This window comes from Oncorhynchus masou, chromosome 9, assembly GCF_036934945.1.
Source record: "Oncorhynchus masou masou isolate Uvic2021 chromosome 9, UVic_Omas_1.1, whole genome shotgun sequence".
In the NCBI taxonomy this organism is placed as follows: Eukaryota; Metazoa; Chordata; class Actinopteri; order Salmoniformes; family Salmonidae; genus Oncorhynchus; species Oncorhynchus masou.
Genome location: NC_088220.1, coordinates 24929419 through 24947709, shown reverse-complemented (window position 1 = coordinate 24947709; position 18291 = coordinate 24929419). Strand labels below are relative to the sequence as shown.

Sequence of the window (18291 nt, the reverse complement as noted above, 5' to 3'; positions counted from 1 at the left end):
GTTGGGGAATCTACTCTGAAAATATAGTTTACCAAATTACCAATTACTTCACCCTGGAAGAAGTTGAGCTACAGGAAGTTACAATTAAGATAAATATCGTTTTTAATAAGTAACTAAAGTTACCTTGAAAAATGTGTTCACTAGGCCTGCATCTAAACTCCTTGTGAAAAAGTATCATATCTAAATCTTAAATGTCATATAATACAAATGTGTTGTGGATTTGCAGGAAATGCCTTGGGGGTTGAAAATATAGTGTGTTGTTCCAATAGTTAGCTGCACCATTACATGGCAAAAAAGTAATTAACTACAGAAAAGACTAAGAAGATGTTTATTAAGTTGAACTACCAACATGCTACTGCAAAATGTAGTTAAATTACTAGCTGACTTGCCTGCCTCTCTTGCTCTCGCTCTCGCTCTTCACTCTCGCTCTCGCTCTCTCAATTCAATTTAAGGGCAATTTAAGGGCATATGTTAACATTGCCAAAGCAAGTAGATAATAAACAATTAAAATTAACAGTAAAAATTACACTCACAAAAGTTCCAAAATAATAGACATTTCAAATGTCATTATGTGCAAATTGTTAAAGTACAAAAGGGATAATAAATCAACATAAATATGGGTTGTATTTACACTCATTGACCTTGTAGTAACAGGTGACAAATCTTGTTGATGTGATGTCACACTGTGGTATTTCACCCAGTATATATGGGAGTTTATCAAAATTGGGTTTGTTTTCAAATTCTTTGTGGATCTGTGTAATCTGAGTGGATCTGTGTAATATGTGTCTCTAATATGGTCATACATTTGGCAGGAGGTTAGGAAGAGCAGCTCAGTTTCCACCTCATTTTGAGGGCAGTGTGCACATAGCCCATCTTCTCTTAAGAGCCAGGTCTGCCTGCGGCGGCATCTCTCAATAGCAAGGCTATGCTCACTGAGTCTATCTCTCTCGCTATTTCTCTCTCTCTGCAGGGTGACCGGGGGACGATGGGGAAGAGAGGTCTGAAGGGCGGGAAGGGGGAGCAGGGTCCTCCTGGACTGGACCAGCCTTGTCCTGTGGTATGTCAACCTTCACCTTTCATCCATGGCCGTATGGACATTTGAGCCAGACTGCATAAACTATGTAACCACTTTGTGTTTTTTTCATCTCTATTTCCATGATTTCCAATGGATGTTTTCGTCTGTCTGTGGGAGGGATGTATGTTCAGAGTATGTGTAACAGTGGGTTGGCTCTTGCTGACAGGGTTCTAATGGGACTAAAGGACTTTCTGATGAAGGGGTACAGTCCACCCCTCCTCCTCTTCCTCCTTCTGGCCCTGAGCCCCCCTGTCCTTTGGTACAGTATCTTTCCCTGTTCCCACCTCTCTACCTCTTTTCACCTTTTTGTGTCTGCCTGTTCCCTCATTCTATCCCATGCACTGTTTCCCTTAGCCTGTTGTTCCATGTGTGTTTTCTCTCTGAAATCTGTCATCTCCTAACATCAGCAGGCTGGATTGTCACAGGAATCTTAAAATCAGCATGTTTTATTATGAAAATGATGCAGAGTTGTGTTGTGGTCTGGATGTGGTTGTCAGTGTGCTGACTGCATGTGGTATGGTAAAGTTCTTTGGTGTTTTCACCCCACATGACATGAAACTGCACCACTAACCACCCCTCCCTTGTTCTGTTACCACTAGGGGCAAGATGGACTGCCCATACCAGGATGTTGGCACAAGGTGAGTGGGGATTTGAATGTCCAGTGTGGCTTAATACCTGCCTGAGAAATATGCAGTACATTCATTAATACCTGCCTGAGTAGTATATAGTACATTCATTAATACCTGCCTGAGTAATATGTAGTACGTTAATAAATTCCTGCCTGAGTAGTATGCAGTACATTCATTAATACCTGCCTGAGTAGTATGTAGTACATTCATTAATACCTGCCTGAGTAGTATGTAGTACATTCATTAATACCTGCCTGAGTAGTATGTAGTACATTCATTAATACCTGCCTGAGTAATATGTAGTACAGTCATTAATACATGCCTGAGTAATATGTAGTACATTCATTAATACCTGCCTGAGTAGTATGTAGTACATTCATTAATACATGCCTGAGTAGTATGTAGTACATTCATTAATACCTGCCTGAGTAGTTTGTACTACATTCATTAATACATGCCTGAGTAGTATGTAGTACATTCATTAATACCTGCCTGAGTAGTATGTAGTACATTAATTTGCAACCACATGCAATATGATGAGAGAACATTGTCAATCAAACCAGAATTTCAAGATAAACAGTGAACAATGCAATGATCATCCCCTAATTCAGATTATTTTACTGTACCAATTAGCATGTATTAAGCCCAATAAATAAATATGATTGGGGTATGATTATAACACGTATGTTATATAATTAATCCTCTTATGAGTATGATTAGGAGTAAGTACAAAGCATGTATTATAGAGCCCTAGTGACTTTGCTAACGTTAGTAACCTTTGTGTTGTTCTTGATCTGTGACCTCTTGACCTTGACCCCCACTATAATCCCTGCTTTCCTTCTCTTGCAGTGATGACTAACATCAAGCGTGGCCACTGTACATATTGATATGGTATATATTACAACTGAATAGTACATTGCTTTTTTGTTATTTTTTGCCTTTTTATGGAAACATTTTATATAATATATTGAGCTTCTTTGTTTTTTTATTATGGACGTTATTTTGAGTCAACAGTATTAACCAGACTGGATATGTCTATCGATACAGATATTTTTTGTACACCTAGACTTTAGATGTGAAGTAAAATGTAGTAAATGGAACACAGCCATCTTGGAGCAACATCGGGTACGAGAAATATAGGAGCAAACAGACTCCTAACCTAACAGACAGACAGACTGATGGGCAGATGGACGGACAGACACATGTGTTGCTGGAGGGTTGATGAATAGGGAGAGTGGGTAATGACTGCCTTACTAATGGAGTATCGTCTGCCCTGTTGCTGCCTGGCCCTGTTGCTGCCTGGCCCTGTTGCTGCCTGGCCCTGTTGCTGCCTGACCCTGTTGCTGCCTGGCCCTTTTGCTGCCTGACCCTGTTGCTGCCTGGCCCTGTTGCTGCCTGGCCCTGTTGCTGCCTGGCCCTGTTGCTGCCTGGCCCTGTTGCTGCCTGGCCCTGTTGCTGCCTGACCCTGTTGCTGCCTGGCCCTGTTGCTGCCTGGGGGTGTGTGCTTGCTCCACCCTGCTCGATCCCATGGATGGACAGACCTCCTGGTGTGATAGACAGAGGAGTGTAGTCAGTGCTCTCTTCTCCTCTCTCTGTTTTTGAAAGGAGGAGACAGAAGCTCAAACGCAAATGTCTCACTCTGTCTCAGCCCTGAGGGGAGAGCAGGTCTGGAGGACAGAGAGAAGACGCGGGAGAGACAGACAGACATGAGGGCACAAAGGACAGACAACCTCTAGAGTGACAGAACGGTTCTGTGCCATTCAGTTCTATTCGGAATACTGAGATCCTGTGTTATGGAAACACACCAGGAGAGGGCGACACAGAACACTGCATTACCACATTCACTTGAAGTGATCTCACCCATAAATTGTAGTTGTGGTTTTCATCACACTCACTGTTGGTTCTGGGCTACAGAGGCAAGGATTTACCTATGATGTCACATAATAATAATAATAATAATAATAATAGTGGTAGTAGTAATACAATTATGTGGATATGATGAAAGTGTATTTATGACATCTTTTATTTTGTGTTTCCATTTAATAAAATGCATGATCAACACAAGTCACAGCAATATATAGCATCATGAAAACCTCTCCCATACCAGCACACTAAGGCAATAAGTTACTGAGGTATGTCGTTTGCGAAGAGAAATCTTTAAGTCTCTAACAGTCTTTCCATGTACGTGTGGCTTACTGGCAGTGATAACAAGTGTGATGTTTTATTTTATTCTAGTTGAGTACATTTGCATTCCTGTGCATGGACGTGTTTGTATAATATACTGAGTTCATTGTGTTAAATTCAAATTCAGAACTGAAGCAATTTGCAGTATTCCCAAATATGCAGTATTCCATCAATGAAGTTGAACAAACGGTTTGAATATGAAGTCATTTTGTGATCAATTTGGCTTTTATCAGACATAAGTCAATTAGAAATATCACATCAGTATTTTCTGACAGTGTTGACAGTACAGTTTTGAAGTATATTTAAGGATTATCACTTAACCTTATCTAAAAAAACACATTTAGATGAAATACTGTTTTCTGAACAACAGTATGGAGTCTTGCTGCTGACATAAAATGTTATTGTTTGTTTGTTTTTCTTAGCCAATGAGTTTAGTACATTCGGACTGAAGTACAATAATGTACCCAAAGTCATTGATTTAACAACAGTTGTATTCATTGGTACACATTGGCACACCTTGACAAAAAGGTAGTCCTTGTTGGTTGGTTTAACTATACCTACTTGTTTTTTTTATACATTATCACATCATGAAAGACAGATTTTGATCTCTTTTCATTTGACAGTTTTATTCTGATTTACATTTTTCTTTCTAACTTTATGGATTGTCTTTTGGAGATCTATCTTCTTGGTGCTCGATCACTCTGTGTTTAGTCTTCTTGTATGGTTCTTTATCAACCCTACACACACACACACACACACACACACACACACACACACACACACACACACACACACACACACACACACATACACACACACATACACACACACACACATACACATACACATACACATACACACACACCATTTCAATGTCAACAGCACATGACTGATATCAGGAGCTTATATATAGTTTCATTATACTACATTTATGCTATGAAATGTATGACTATGAAAGTTAATAAGCAATTCTTTCATTATATTGTACTTTACTAATGCACAAGTTTCAGAATTTTCATTCACAATGTGTTATTTCCAACTGGGATGTGGTGATCAATCATATTTGTTTCCTTTTTCATTCTCATTTAGTATTGGACATACTGTATGCAGCAATGTGCCTACCTTAAAGGTCATTTAGTATTGGACCTACTGTATGCAGCAATGTGCCTACCTTAAAGGTAATTTAGTATTGGACATACTCTATGCAGCAATGTGCCTACCTTAAAGGTAATTTAGTATTGGACACACTGTATGCAGCAATGTGCCTACCATAAAGGTAATTTAGTATTGGACATATTGTATGCAGCAATGTGCCTACATTAAAGGTAATTTAGTATTGGACCTACTGTATGCAGCAATATGCCTACCTTAAAGGTAATTTAGTATTGGACATACTGTATGCAGCAATGTGCCTACCATAAAGGTAATTTAGTATTGGACCTACTGTATGCAGCAATGTGCCTACCTTAAAGGTAATTTAGTATTGGACATACTGTATGCAGCAATGTGCCTACCATAAAGGTAATTTAATATTGGACCTACTGTATGCAGCAATGTGCCTTCCATAAAGGTAATTTAGTATTGGACCTACTGTATGCAGCAATGTGCCTTCCATAAAGGTAATTTAGTATTGGACATACTGTATGCAGCAATGTGCCTACCATAAAGGTAATTTAATATTGGACCTACTGTATGCAGCAATGTGCCTTCCATAAAGGTAATTTAATATTGGCCCTACTGTATGCAGCAATGTGCCTTCCTTAAAGTGCAATTCCAGCGCTTTTCAACCTAATGTTCATTATCTCCAGCACAATACCAGTGTCTACATATGTGAAAAAAAGCGCATTTCTTCGTTATGTAGAAAAAAATATAAAGCAAAAAAATTCTACCCGATGACACATTTTAAAAACAATTATATTCAAACACTATGAGATTCCCTGCGGTGTAGGGAGCAAGAAAATACCCTCTCGGGCTACGAATTCATTGCAGGTTTTGAAAATCACATATTTTTTTTACTTTTAATCCTACCCCGGGATATCACAGAGCACCTTTCTTCTCATCTTTCTTTTTTCACCTTTCTTCTTTTAAGCACCTGTAAAAAAAAAAGATATATCTAGCTTAAACAGATGTATTTTGACTCCAGGGAGTCTTTGTAACCACATATCATAGAAACACACTGTTTTCACATATGTAGACACTGATATGGTACTGGAGATAATGAATGAGGTTGAAATGTGGTGGAATTGCCCTTTAACAAACTGATGTTTCTCTGCAATATTACATGTGTTTATTTCTTTGGCAGATATCATCAGTTTTTCTTTTTTTATTGAGTATTTGCCATCCATTATTGACACAATGTCTGAGGACAGTTTGGCGTGTTTCATAAAAATAATTAGATGAATTAGAGTTTGTTAATTTGGTTGTGTATTTGGTCGTAAAAGAATTAAGCTATTTTTGTCACCGCTATCGTTATCTCTTTATTATTCCAAATCTGGTCAACTCAACATGTAGACTGAAATAAACTGTACAATATACTGTTACCTTCTTGAACATCTTCTGGTCATTTGTTCTAAACCATTTTCTGCAATTATATTCCAATGAAATCTCAGAACTAAAAGTTATTTTATAATCTCACAAAGGCTGACTGTCTCCACATTGATCAGTTCAGTTACCCTCCTTTTGCTATAAAAGTAGGCTATATAGGTTTATAATTAGGAGGAATATGTATTTTGCATTAGGAAATTATAGGACTACTACATTATTCAGAGCAGAGGACCATAACACATGCTAACTGCAATCATTAGGCCTACTAATAACCATGACTCTTATAATAACATGACCTTTTTTAAAAGGAGGAGCATGTCCGCCTAAATTGAAAAATGTAGGCACACACAAGGAAATTTAGGAGCACATTGACAACTATTTGAGGTATTAAAGAATCTTTAAAGTTTCTAGGCACACTGGTGCTCCTAAATTAAAATACCAGGTCGCTTAGCACAATATTTTTGGCATACAAGTAAAATGGTCTCACTGTTGAGCCCTGATAGTTGCTGATTGCCTATCTCATGTCACACCTTTACAGCCTTTACATGTATGTAACTGTCATACATTTTTGGGATCACTTTTTGGGATTATCACCATCCATATCAAGATTGCTACTTTCAATTATTTCTACCTATTCAAATGATGTGTTATAAATAAAAAGGAAAAATGCATACATTTCATGTGATTTGATATGTAAAAACATTGACTATATGCTTTAAATTATAGCTTTGTAATGGTCTCTTCAACCTTGCAAATAATATTATTATACTACTGTTTCACATGAACAGTACAATCCAGGTAAAAACTCAAATCAGCACACGGGCAGGAAGGGGTTGGAACTGTTCTCCCAGTGTACTCTGCGCGCGATCGACCCCTCAAATGATCTGCATCCGGGTCAGAACTTCCTCTTTCTCTGTGCCTAAATGTGAGAGGATCTAGGGAAACCTAGCCCTCAAACTAATCTAAATCCATCCTTAAAAAAGGCACACTAAAACGTCGCTAAAATGACCGAGCAGATGACAGTAAGGGGGACCCTAAAGGGGCATAATGGTTGGGTCACCCAGATCGCCACTACCCCTCAGTTTCCTGATATGATTCTGTCTGCATCCCGAGGTAAGCGCTTCTCCGCCCGCTACGATGGACGACAATATGGCTAACACCTAGCATGTTAGCCTTGGGTTGTTTAAATTGATGTGTAGTCGCGACTGCTTGAACAGTCTGAGTCATATAAAGTGAGATCAATCTAGGCGGCACATTGTACTAAGCAAGCTGTGCTTCAAAAACATGGCTTGTGGAAAAACTGCTTTCCAACTAAGTTTTCCGTCCGACTACTAGCTAGCTAGCCCTTGGCAGCAAACGTCAACTTTGCTGACATCCACGTGCACCGCCAAGTGGCAAAAATGTTCAGGAGACCATTTTATGAAACCTGCGTTTCTAGACCTGCTAATCTAATTGTAACTAACATAGAAACCGATTACATGTTCCTGATTGAAACTTGTATGAATTTACGTGGCTGTCAGTGAAGGCAACATACCGGTAGTCGGCTGGCTAGGTATCTACTTGGCTAGCTTTTCATACATGGCTAACGTTACCTAGTAGTACAATTTAAATGGTTATGCGCTTGCTGCTTCTGTCAACATCCTGTTACGTTAGCCAACTAGTTAGGCCTACCTATAGTTTTGAAAATAACAACACTACCTCTAAAGACACTAACCCCTGTTCAACTGTTTTCGCTCCCGTTTAATGAATTTAAATATTTAATCAGCATTATTATTTTTCCAGACAAGTCTATCATCATGTGGAAGTTGACCCGTGATGAGACCAACTATGGCATCCCCCAACGCGCCCTAAAGGGACACTCTCACTTTGTGAGTGACGTTGTCATCTCCTCGGACGGACAGTTCGCTCTGTCTGGGTCCTGGGATGGAACACTCCGTCTGTGGGACCTCACCACGTAAGTCTAGAGACGGGAGGGTTGGTGGGGTGATGGTTCAACTTCATTTAGGGTTTTCCCTGAACAACACAGGTCATTCCTGTCCCTGAGTGCTACATTGTGTGCAGGCAGTTGTTCTAGTTGCTGTTTAACCGCTGATTCAAATGATTTTGGTCTAAACTATAGACCAGGATTAGTTTATAATTTCGCTGCGGAGTTGGAACAAAACCCCCTGTAGGTAGACGGAGAGTCAAAATGCTGGTTCCAACGTGGTGATGAAACTTCCAATGCCAACTGTATCTCTGTGATGATAAAGAGGCTGTTTCTGAACGCAACCTGCTCTTACCTGTGAAAGATTAGACATGGCTATATGTGTATGTATGTAATGTGCTGCCTTGGTTTCTACAGTGTTGACCTGAACAACACCATTAGATGTTATTAGTCATCTGTAGCATGGGCCTTTACACAACTGTCCTCTACCTTCCAGTGGTACCACCACCCGCCGCTTTGTGGGTCACACCAAGGATGTCCTGAGCGTGGCTTTCTCTGCTGACAACCGCCAGATTGTGTCTGGTTCCCGGGACAAGACCATCAAGCTGTGGAACACCCTTGGGGTCTGCAAGTACACCATCCAGGATGAGAGTCACTCTGAGTGGGTGTCCTGCGTGCGCTTCTCCCCCAACAGCAGCAACCCCATCATTGTATCCTGTGGTTGGGACAAGATGGTCAAGGTACAGACGACCGTGTACGTCACTTGTGACTCACTAGGATAGTGGGATGCGTTCCTTATTGAACTAAGCTGAGATTTTTAGGTACTTAAGGGGGGGGGTTGGTTGCTGTAGATGTAGTAAAATCAAGCTTTAAGGATAAATAGTGCTTTCTTGCCCTATGACTACGATGTTAAGTTTTATCCCCTGAGCCTCGGATCTGACAAGTGCTGCAATGATGATGGGTACTGGACCTAGACTGCACATTCATCCAATGTTTGTAACACTTAATGGTTGAAACACCTAGACTACATTTCCCTTAATGTACCCCGTCATGTGGTCTCCCCCACCCCTTTCTGTTTCTAGGTGTGGAACCTGGCTAACTGCAAGCTGAAGACTAACCACATTGGCCACACTGGCTACCTGAACACAGTGACCGTCTCTCCCGATGGTTCCCTCTGCGCTTCTGGTGGAAAGGTATGATGAAAGCTTTTTACCAATATTTACTATTACAATATAGATTTAAACAGTTCACCAGTACCCTTGCAGTACCCTTGCTTGGTCAATGTGACCAGGTTAAATTGATACACCGTTCAGTGATATGAATTGGAGTAATTGAGAAGTAGCAGAGCGAAATGTGCTGGTTTCAAAGTAATGATGGATTCTCATTCTCTGTTTCACTATGATGATAAAGAGGCTGTTTCTGAACGAAACCAGCACTTTCGAGAGTTCATTCACACCTGTCCACTGAGATTTGTCATTTAGGGCTCTTGTTGATGGCGTGTCTCCCCAATGAATGACCATGGACTCAATACTTGATTGCATGTCAGTTACCATTTAAAGCTAGCATGCATGTTTAATTTGCACCTTCCATTTGGCAGACCTTTGACCCTGAGCCCCATTCTCCTCCTATAGGACGGTCAGGCCATGCTGTGGGACCTCAATGAGGGCAAGCACCTGTACACCCTAGATAGTGGTGACAACATCAACGCCCTCTGCTTCAGCCCCAACCGATACTGGCTCTGCGCCGCCACCGGCCCAAGCATCAAGATCTGGGTAAGACTCCAACTCCCAGAACACATCAGCACTGATGGTGCTGTTCAAATCTAATTTTATTTGTCATGTGTGCCAAATACAATGGGTATAGATAGACCTTAGCATGAAATGCTTATTTACAAGCCCATAACTATTCTTAACTGCATTGTTGGTTAAGAAAATGTTTCCTAAATAAACTAACACTAATGAGGCTATGTACAGGGGTACTGAGTCGATGTGTGGGAGTACATGTTAGTCAAGGTAATTTGTACATGTAGGTAGGGGTAAAGTGATTATGCATAGATAAAGAGTTTGGTGTTGTCTCTATTCATACTTTGTCAATGGGCGATGATGGAAATTCTACTGCCATCTTATATCTATGATGATAAAGAGGCTGTTTCTGAGCTCTGCTAACTGTCATTTCTGTAACACCTGGCTTTTCGGATCTGAGAATGGGATTACCATGTTCACGTCGTGTAAATAGGAGTTGGTCCAAACCCATGCCTCCATCAATCCTGTTGTCATGTTAATCTCCCCTCCCTTCAGGATCTGGAGGGTAAGATCATTGTGGATGAGCTAAGACAGGAGGTGATCAGCACCAACAGCAAGGCCGAGCCCCCACAGTGCACCTCTCTGGCCTGGTCTGCTGATGGACAGGTATGATATGTCCATTTGCATCACATCCCACAGAACTTTAATTAGAACCCTGGGTGGACTTCTAGAACAGGGCCATGTTACTTCAGTCTGTTCTTAGAAAGCTGTGTCAGTTGGATTTCTTTTTAGCCTTGCCCTGTGATTATAAAGTGACATTTCTTGCCTGAGCTTAGGCTCTGACGACAAGTCCTGCAATAATGATGGGTACAGGAACGACTACATATTCATGCCCCTTAACACTTGGAATGGTTAAAAACACATACTCTTGATTTAATTTTCATATCTTTTTAGTTTTGCATTTTCATAGTTTCTTATCTCTCAACAGACCCTGTTTGCTGGCTACACCGATAACCTGATCCGAGTGTGGCAGGTTACCATCGGAACCCGATAAGGACCTTTTCACAGATTCAGTGATGAATAAAATACAGTTTTAAATTAACTTTGTTGAAATCGTTTGTACAATTTGATGCAGACATGTTTATATTTTGTAATAACTGGGTTTTGGTTCTGTATTGGCTGCAACAAATTTGGACAACCTGGTATATAGTTATATAGGTCCTGTAGGTCCTGTGTGGCTCAGTCGGTAGAGCATGGCGCTTGCAACGCCAAGCGTCGTGGGTTCGATTCCCGCTGGGGCCACCCATATGTAAAAGTAGTGGCCCCAGCCGACTTGTAAGTCGCTTTGGACAAAAGCGTCTGCTAAATGGGATATATTATTATTATATATTAGTTCATAAGATTGGTAAATTCATCTGGTTCATTTTGTCAAACTTCTTACTGTAAATGCTGTATAAATCATTGGTCACTATCCACACATTTATGGTAGTTATGCTGAGCCTTTGGTCATGTCTATGCTTTACACTTACATGCGACTTAGGCTATCAGAATTCTAAGATCGCATTGAAAAGACTGGTCTAGACGCACAAGTCGCTTTGTGGTCTGTGTTCAGATCTGGCTGACCACTTCCAGAGGTGGTCTGGGGATTCTGCCTACCAGAAACGCATACAGTTGGCTACGTCATCAGCACTCCCACCTGTCTCGAACTTGGAACGGGGCACCTGTTCATAAGGAAATACCTACCTGTGAGGAACTTGTTTGCTGGTATCATGCTCGCTAGTATTTAGAAAAACAATTTTGTTTGGCTGTAGTTTTGCTATCTCTTTAGAGCTACTTGCTGGGTTAGTTGGCTACTGCCATCAGTTGTGTTTAGCATATTTTGTCTGTTCCGCCGTTTGCAGAATACATACTGGTATTTTGAATATAGCGCAGGAGAAGGGAATCCGGACACTTAAGTTTAGATGCATGACACGTTCGGAATTCCATGATAGAACTCCGAATATTAAACTGCATGAACTGTCAAGTCTAGACATGGCCTGTTTCTCCACGGACTTGTGAAAGTTGTCCAAATCCTTTCCCGTAGAAGGGTATCCGGGTATCCTAGCAACAATGCGAACGACGTCGATGTGAATGAACTTGCCTCTGAAAAGGTTTGTATATCAAGCAGGGTTGTTTTTTTTGTAAAAATATTTAACATGGGTAACTTTTCTCCTCGGGTTGATGTTTCTGCTTTGAGCGCTTGTTAACTTGCCAAGCGTCCTTAACCCATTTAGAATTTAACATACGGTATGTAGCTAAATTGGCGAACTAACGTTAGCATCAGACTGCCAGGTTTTGACATTGAGCCAAACCGAGCCCAACCGACCGCAAGATGACGCTGTTACTATTACGTCGTTTGTCATTTTAAAATGAATAATGGCGCTATCTTGCGTTGGGGCTGGTTGGGCTACTACTAAGCCAGACTGTCAGCTTCAGACAATAAACAATGTTTTGTTTTGACCTTTAACAGATTCAAATCCAGCTATTGCAAAGTGTTCAAGTTAATTCCAACGTCCCCTATCCATGTTTTGATTTTGTCAAGATTGTTTACAAGCGCTAACGTTATGGATTATGAAACTCCAAAGAATCAGATGCATTCTCCTCGGATTTATGTGGAGAGAACTCTCGCGTTGATCAAACCTGATGCTATACACCAAGCTGAGGAGATTGAGGACATCATTCTCCGATCTGGGTTCACAATTTTACAGGTTGGTGTTAACTGTTTGAGACATGCAATGACCATCCAGCTGGCAAGCAGTTTGTGTGACTCAATGTGTAAATACAAAGAGGGTGTACTTTCTCTTGGGTACTCTTCTACTATTGGAAAAGAGTAATCAGCCAAAGGGCATAGATGGAGGACTTGGGCAAAACAAACTTGATTGATTGGGTGTGGTGTTAGGTAGATCCCCAGTCGTGGTCATGCAGGGTCAACGTCTGCCGTGTAAACTTGTCATTCATTGCTGTATGTGACAATGTGTGTCTGTAACTGCTCTTTGACAGAAACGGAAGCTGCAGCTGAGTCCGGAGCAGTGCAGTGACTTCTATGCTGAGCAGTATGGGAAGCTGTTCTTCCCCAGCCTAACGGCCTTCATGAGCTCTGGACCCATCATCGCCCTTGCTCTGGCCAGAGACCAGGCTATCGCCCACTGGAAGACCATCATAGGACCTGTTAACTGCACCAAGGCCAGGGAGACTCACCCAGAATGGTCAGTCAGAAGGAAGAGGATTGTACAGATAGGTCAGAGCTGCAAGTAGCTGCATTGCTCAAAGTGACAGATTTTCCATCTAACCTGCTCTGGGATTTAAACCAGCAACCTTTTTTTTTTTTTTTTTTTACCTTTATTTAACCAGGCAAGTCAGTTAAGAACAAATTCTTATTTTCAATGACGGCCTAGGAACAGTGGGTTAACTGCCTGTTCAGGGGCAGAACAACATATTTGTACCTTGTCACCTCGGGGTTTGAACCTGCAACCTTCCGGTTACTAGCCCAACGCTCTAACCACTAGGCTACCCTGCCTACTGGTCCAATGCTTTTAAAAATGTTGTCCATTCAGTTCAAACACTGGTAGGCCTAGTTATTTTATTACTAATGCCTACCGACTGCATATATGCATACCAGTACAGAGTGATTGTACATGTGCTCGATCAATACTGTGTGTGTACTACACAATACTGTGTGTTCCCTGTATGACTCAGCACTTCTACTGTAAGCTAACATGTGCATCTTGTATCACTCCCCAAGTCTGCGAGCCAAGTACGGCACCTCTGACCTGAGGAATGCAGTGCACGGCAGCGACTCGTTCTCCTCAGCCGAGAGAGAGATCAAGTTCATGTTTCCCAACTGTGAGTTAAACACACACACACACACATTGAATATTTTCTTTTCTTCAGCACCTGTGATTACTTTTATTTTATCGAAGGTAGTCCATTTAATACAAGTTCTTACATTGACAATGACAACCTGAGTTATAGTGCATGGAGTGTCATACACACACACAACAGTTAAATAGAAGTTGGAGGGGGTTTCCTCTCTGCTCAGTGTGTGTGTTATACCCTTTTGATTTCCTCTCTGATACACCCGTGTGTCGGTCCCTCCCTCTCTTTGTCCAGCTGTGATCGAGCCCATCCCCATGGGAGAGGCAGCCAAAGACTACCTGGGCAGGTTTGTGAGCCCCACGCTGCTCAGCGGACTCACTGAGCTCTGCAAACAGAAGCCTGTTGACCCCTTTGTAAGTATCAGGTTGGAATGAGAAATGTGGGCATTCAAATATGCACTATGAACATTAGTACATGTTACATTTGCTTTTTTTCATCTGAATCAACTAATTCAGTTATTTGGGGTTATTTTTCCCCCTCGAAGACTTGGTTGGCAGATTGGCTGGTCAGAAATAATCCCAACAAACCTCAAATATTTGATGGGGCAACAGGGGAGGAAGCAGCATAAACGCAGACACCGGAAAACACCATCTGCCTTTACCAGTTAAATCCATGTTCAAGAAACTGTTACATAAAATCCTGTGATGAAATAAAGAATGAGATTTTGACAACCGGATCCAATTTTCTATTTCATTTTGGGAGGGGAGGATTGCTTAACAATATGATGGTGTACATAATAAGAACTGCAGTGTTTAGCTGACCATTTATGGGGTTAATTTCTTTAAATGTTTCAGGGTGTTTATCAACATTCAATCACTACATTCAGGTAACTGCCAAGATAAAGGAAACACCAACATAAAGTGTTTTAAAGGCCCAATGCAGCCTCTTTTCTTTTTTTTTATCTCTATCAAATAATTTCTGGGTAACAATTAGGTACCTTACTGTGAATGTTTGGAATGAAAATTGTCAAAAATAAACAAATAGCAACTTAGAGCAATTCCTCAAGCAAGAATTCTGCTGGGAGTGGTCTGAGTGGGAGGGGAAAATTGAAAACTAGCTGTTATTGGCAGACAACTCTTATTGGTCTATCAACTAATTTACATGGTCAAACAGTTCTTACACTAAAAGGGCATTCTCATTTTCACAGTATTATTCAAACCTCAAAGTTTGGAAATATAAAACACAGGTCAATCACAATTTTGACTGCACTGGGCCTTTAATAGGGCATTGGGCACAGGCGGCTGGTGTCGCCTTAATTGGGGAGGACGGGTGCATAGTAATGGATGGAATATTATCAATGGAATGGAACTATAAAGCACATTCACTCCATTCCAGCCATTATTTTTAGCTGCCCTCCATTCAGCAACCTCCTGTGGCCTTGGGCCACCACGAGCCAGAACCAGAGGTTGACCGGTTATGATTTTTCAACACCAATACCGATTATTGGAGAACCAATAAAAGCTGATACCGATTAATTGGCAAATTTTTATATATATATATGTATAAAAATGTTATTATTACATATATATATAATAATGACATTTACAACAATACTGAATGTTCACTTTAACTTAATATAATGCATAAATAAAATCTATTTAGTCCCAAATAAATAATGAGACATGCTCAATTTGGTTTAAATAATGCAAAAACACAGTGTTGGAGAAGAAAGTAAAATTGTAACATGTGCCAGGTAAAAAAGCTCATGTTAAATTCCTTGCTCAGAACATATGAAAACTGGTGGTTCAATATTCCCAGTTAAGAAGTTTTAGATTTGTTGTTATTATAGGAATTATGACGCATCAACTATTTCTCTCTATACCATTTGTATTTCATATACCTTTGACTATTGGATGTTCTAATAGGCACTTTAGTATTGCCATCCTAATCTCAGGAGTTGTTAGGCTTGAAGTCAAACAGCGCTGTGCTTCAAGCATTGCGAAGAGCTGCTGGCAAACGCATTAAAGTTTGAATTAATGTTTATGAGCCTGCTGCTGCCTACCACCGCTCAGTCAGACTATTCTATCAAATATCAAATCCTAGACTTAATTATAATATAATAAACACACAGAAATACGAGCCTTAGGTCATTAATATGGTAAAATCCAGAAACTATCATTTCGAAAAACAAAACGTTTATTCTTTCAGTGAAATATAGAACTGTTCCGTATTTTATCAAACGGGTGGCAACCCTAAGTCTAAATAGAAATACCCGAAGTCTAAACATTGCACAACCTTCAATGTCATGTCATAATTATGTAAAATTCTGGCAAATTAGTTTGCAACGAGCCAGGCGGACCAAACTGTTGCATATACCCTGACTCTGCGTGTAATGAACGCAAGAGAAGTAACACAATTTCCCTAGTTAATATTGCCTGCTAACATGAGTTTATTTTAACTAAATATGCAGGTTTAAAAAAATATACTTCTGTGTATTGATTTTAAGAAAGGCATTGATGTTTATGGTTAAGTACATTCGTGCAATGATTGTGCTTTTGTTAAATCATCACTCGTTTGGCAAAGGAAGCTGTGATTCGATGATAAATTAACAGGCACCGCATTGATTATATGCAAAGCAGGACAAGTGATTATGTGAAGACACATACGACGCCAGGACAGCGGAGTCAATCACCACCTTCCGGAGACACCTGAAACCCCACCTCTTCAAGGAATACCTAGGATAGGATGAAGTAATCCTTCTCACCCCCCCCCTTAAATGATTTAGATGCACTATTGTAAAGTGGCTGTTCCACTGGATGTCAGAAGGTGAACTCACCAATTTGTAAGTCGCTCTGGATAAGAGCGTCTGCTAAATGACTTAAATGTAAATGTAAATGTTAAATGATTGTTTTTATAAGATAAGTTTAATGCTAGCTAGCAACGTACCTTGGCTCCTTGCTGCACTCGCTTAACAGGTGGTCAGCCTGCCCCGCAGTTTCTTCGTGGAATGCAACATAACCAGCCATAATCGGCATCCAAAAATGCAGATTACCGATTGTTCTGAAAACTTGAAATCGGCCCTAATTAATCGGTCGACCTCTCGCCAGAACAGCTTCAATGCACCGTGGCATAGATTTTAGAAGTGTCTGGAACTCTATTGGAGGGATGTGACATCATTCTTTCACAAAAAAATCATAATTTGGTGTTTCATTGATGGTGGTGAAAAACACTAGCTGTCTCAGGCACTGCTCCAGAATCTCCCATAGTTAGTTAATTGGGTTGATATCTGGTGCCTGAGACTGCCATGGCATATGGTTTACATTGTTTTTATGCTCATCAAACCATTCAGTGACCACTTGTTCCCTGTGGATGGGAGCATGCCCATGGTTGGAAAAATAATGGCCTGCCCAACATTTTATTACATGACCCTAAGCATGATGTGATGTTAATTGCTTAATTAACTCAGGAACCACACCTGTGTGAAAGCACCAGCTCAAGTATTTCTGTTATTTTGGCAGTTACCTGTTGTAATTGCTTTCACTGATTGCATTGCACAGTCTGTAAACTGTTCATATAATACTATCATAACATAGAGATTGGTTTATATTACTATAATAAACTGGGTGGTTCGATCCCTGAATGCTGATTGGCTGACAGACGTGTTATATTTAATCAATAAGGTTTGAGGGGGTGTGGTATATGGCCAATATACCACTCCTAAGGGCTGTTCTGGATACAGGCCTTAGCCGTGGTATATTGGCCATATACCACAAACCTCTGAGGTGCCTTATTGCTATTTTAAACTGGTTACCAACGTAATTAAAGCAGTATAAATAAATATTTTGTCATACCTGTGGTATACGGTTTGATATACCACAGCTTTCAGCCAATCAGCAATCAGGATCTCGAAGCAACCAGTTTACAATAGACCGTTTATATCACGGGTATGACAAAACTTTATTTTTACTGCTCTAATTACATTGATAACCAGTTTATAACAGTAATAAGGCACCTCTGGAATTTGTGGTATATGGGCAATCTACCACGGCTAATGTCTGTATATAGGCACTCCGTGTTGCGTCGTGCTTAAGAACAGCACTTAGCCGTGGTATATTGGCCATATAACACACCCCCTCTGGCCTTATTGCTTAATAACTTTTCTTTATATTATGTATCATATTGTCAAACTCAAATGTAGAAAAAGGCTCTTCCAGTTATGGAATTTAAGAAGCAACATGTGGCTTTTTCCAAATGCTGACAATTTGAAAAATATATATGCAACATGTAAAGTGTTGGTCCCATGTTTCATGCACTGAAGAAAAAGAATCCCAGACATTT

The 18291-nt window shown here is 40.4% G+C and overlaps 3 protein-coding genes across 7 annotated transcripts in view; all 3 read left to right on the top strand.

Moving 5' to 3' along the window:
* LOC135545719 (collagen alpha-1(XXIII) chain-like) overlaps positions 1-6428 on the top strand; it is a 95010-nt gene extending 88582 nt beyond the window's left edge. For 3 of the 4 annotated variants that reach the window (XM_064973533.1, XM_064973532.1, XM_064973530.1), the window contains 3 exons: positions 971-1057; positions 1675-1713; positions 2554-6428. In XM_064973533.1, the coding sequence (XP_064829605.1) occupies positions 971-1057; positions 1675-1713; positions 2554-2556 (129 nt within the window). In that variant the 3' untranslated portion in view covers positions 2557-6428. The remainder of the gene's footprint in view (positions 1-970; positions 1058-1674; positions 1714-2553) is intronic. The other variant, XM_064973531.1, reaches the window with a different exon arrangement.
* A 900-nt stretch (positions 6429-7328) lies between these two features.
* Positions 7329-11200, top strand: rack1 (receptor for activated C kinase 1). Its single transcript, XM_064973526.1, has 7 exons — positions 7329-7545; positions 8215-8386; positions 8853-9096; positions 9439-9549; positions 9988-10128; positions 10654-10764; positions 11087-11200. Exons 1-7 carry the CDS (start codon positions 7437-7439, stop codon positions 11150-11152), a joined length of 954 nt encoding a protein of 317 aa, XP_064829598.1. The 5' UTR covers positions 7329-7436; the 3' UTR covers positions 11153-11200.
* Positions 11201-11330: 130 nt separating this feature from the next.
* On the top strand, positions 11331-14684 carry nme5 (NME/NM23 family member 5). Of its 2 annotated transcripts, none has more exons than XM_064973529.1 (6): positions 11331-12248; positions 12680-12845; positions 13138-13343; positions 13880-13980; positions 14248-14366; positions 14498-14684. In XM_064973529.1, the coding sequence occupies exons 1-6, from the start codon at positions 12229-12231 to the stop codon at positions 14579-14581; spliced, it is 696 nt and encodes a 231-aa protein (XP_064829601.1). In that variant the 5' UTR covers positions 11331-12228; the 3' UTR covers positions 14582-14684. The 2 variants fall into 2 exon arrangements, with proteins under 2 accessions (XP_064829601.1, XP_064829600.1); XM_064973528.1 differs by having other exon boundaries at positions 12608-12845.
* Positions 14685-18291: the final 3607 nt, after the last annotated feature.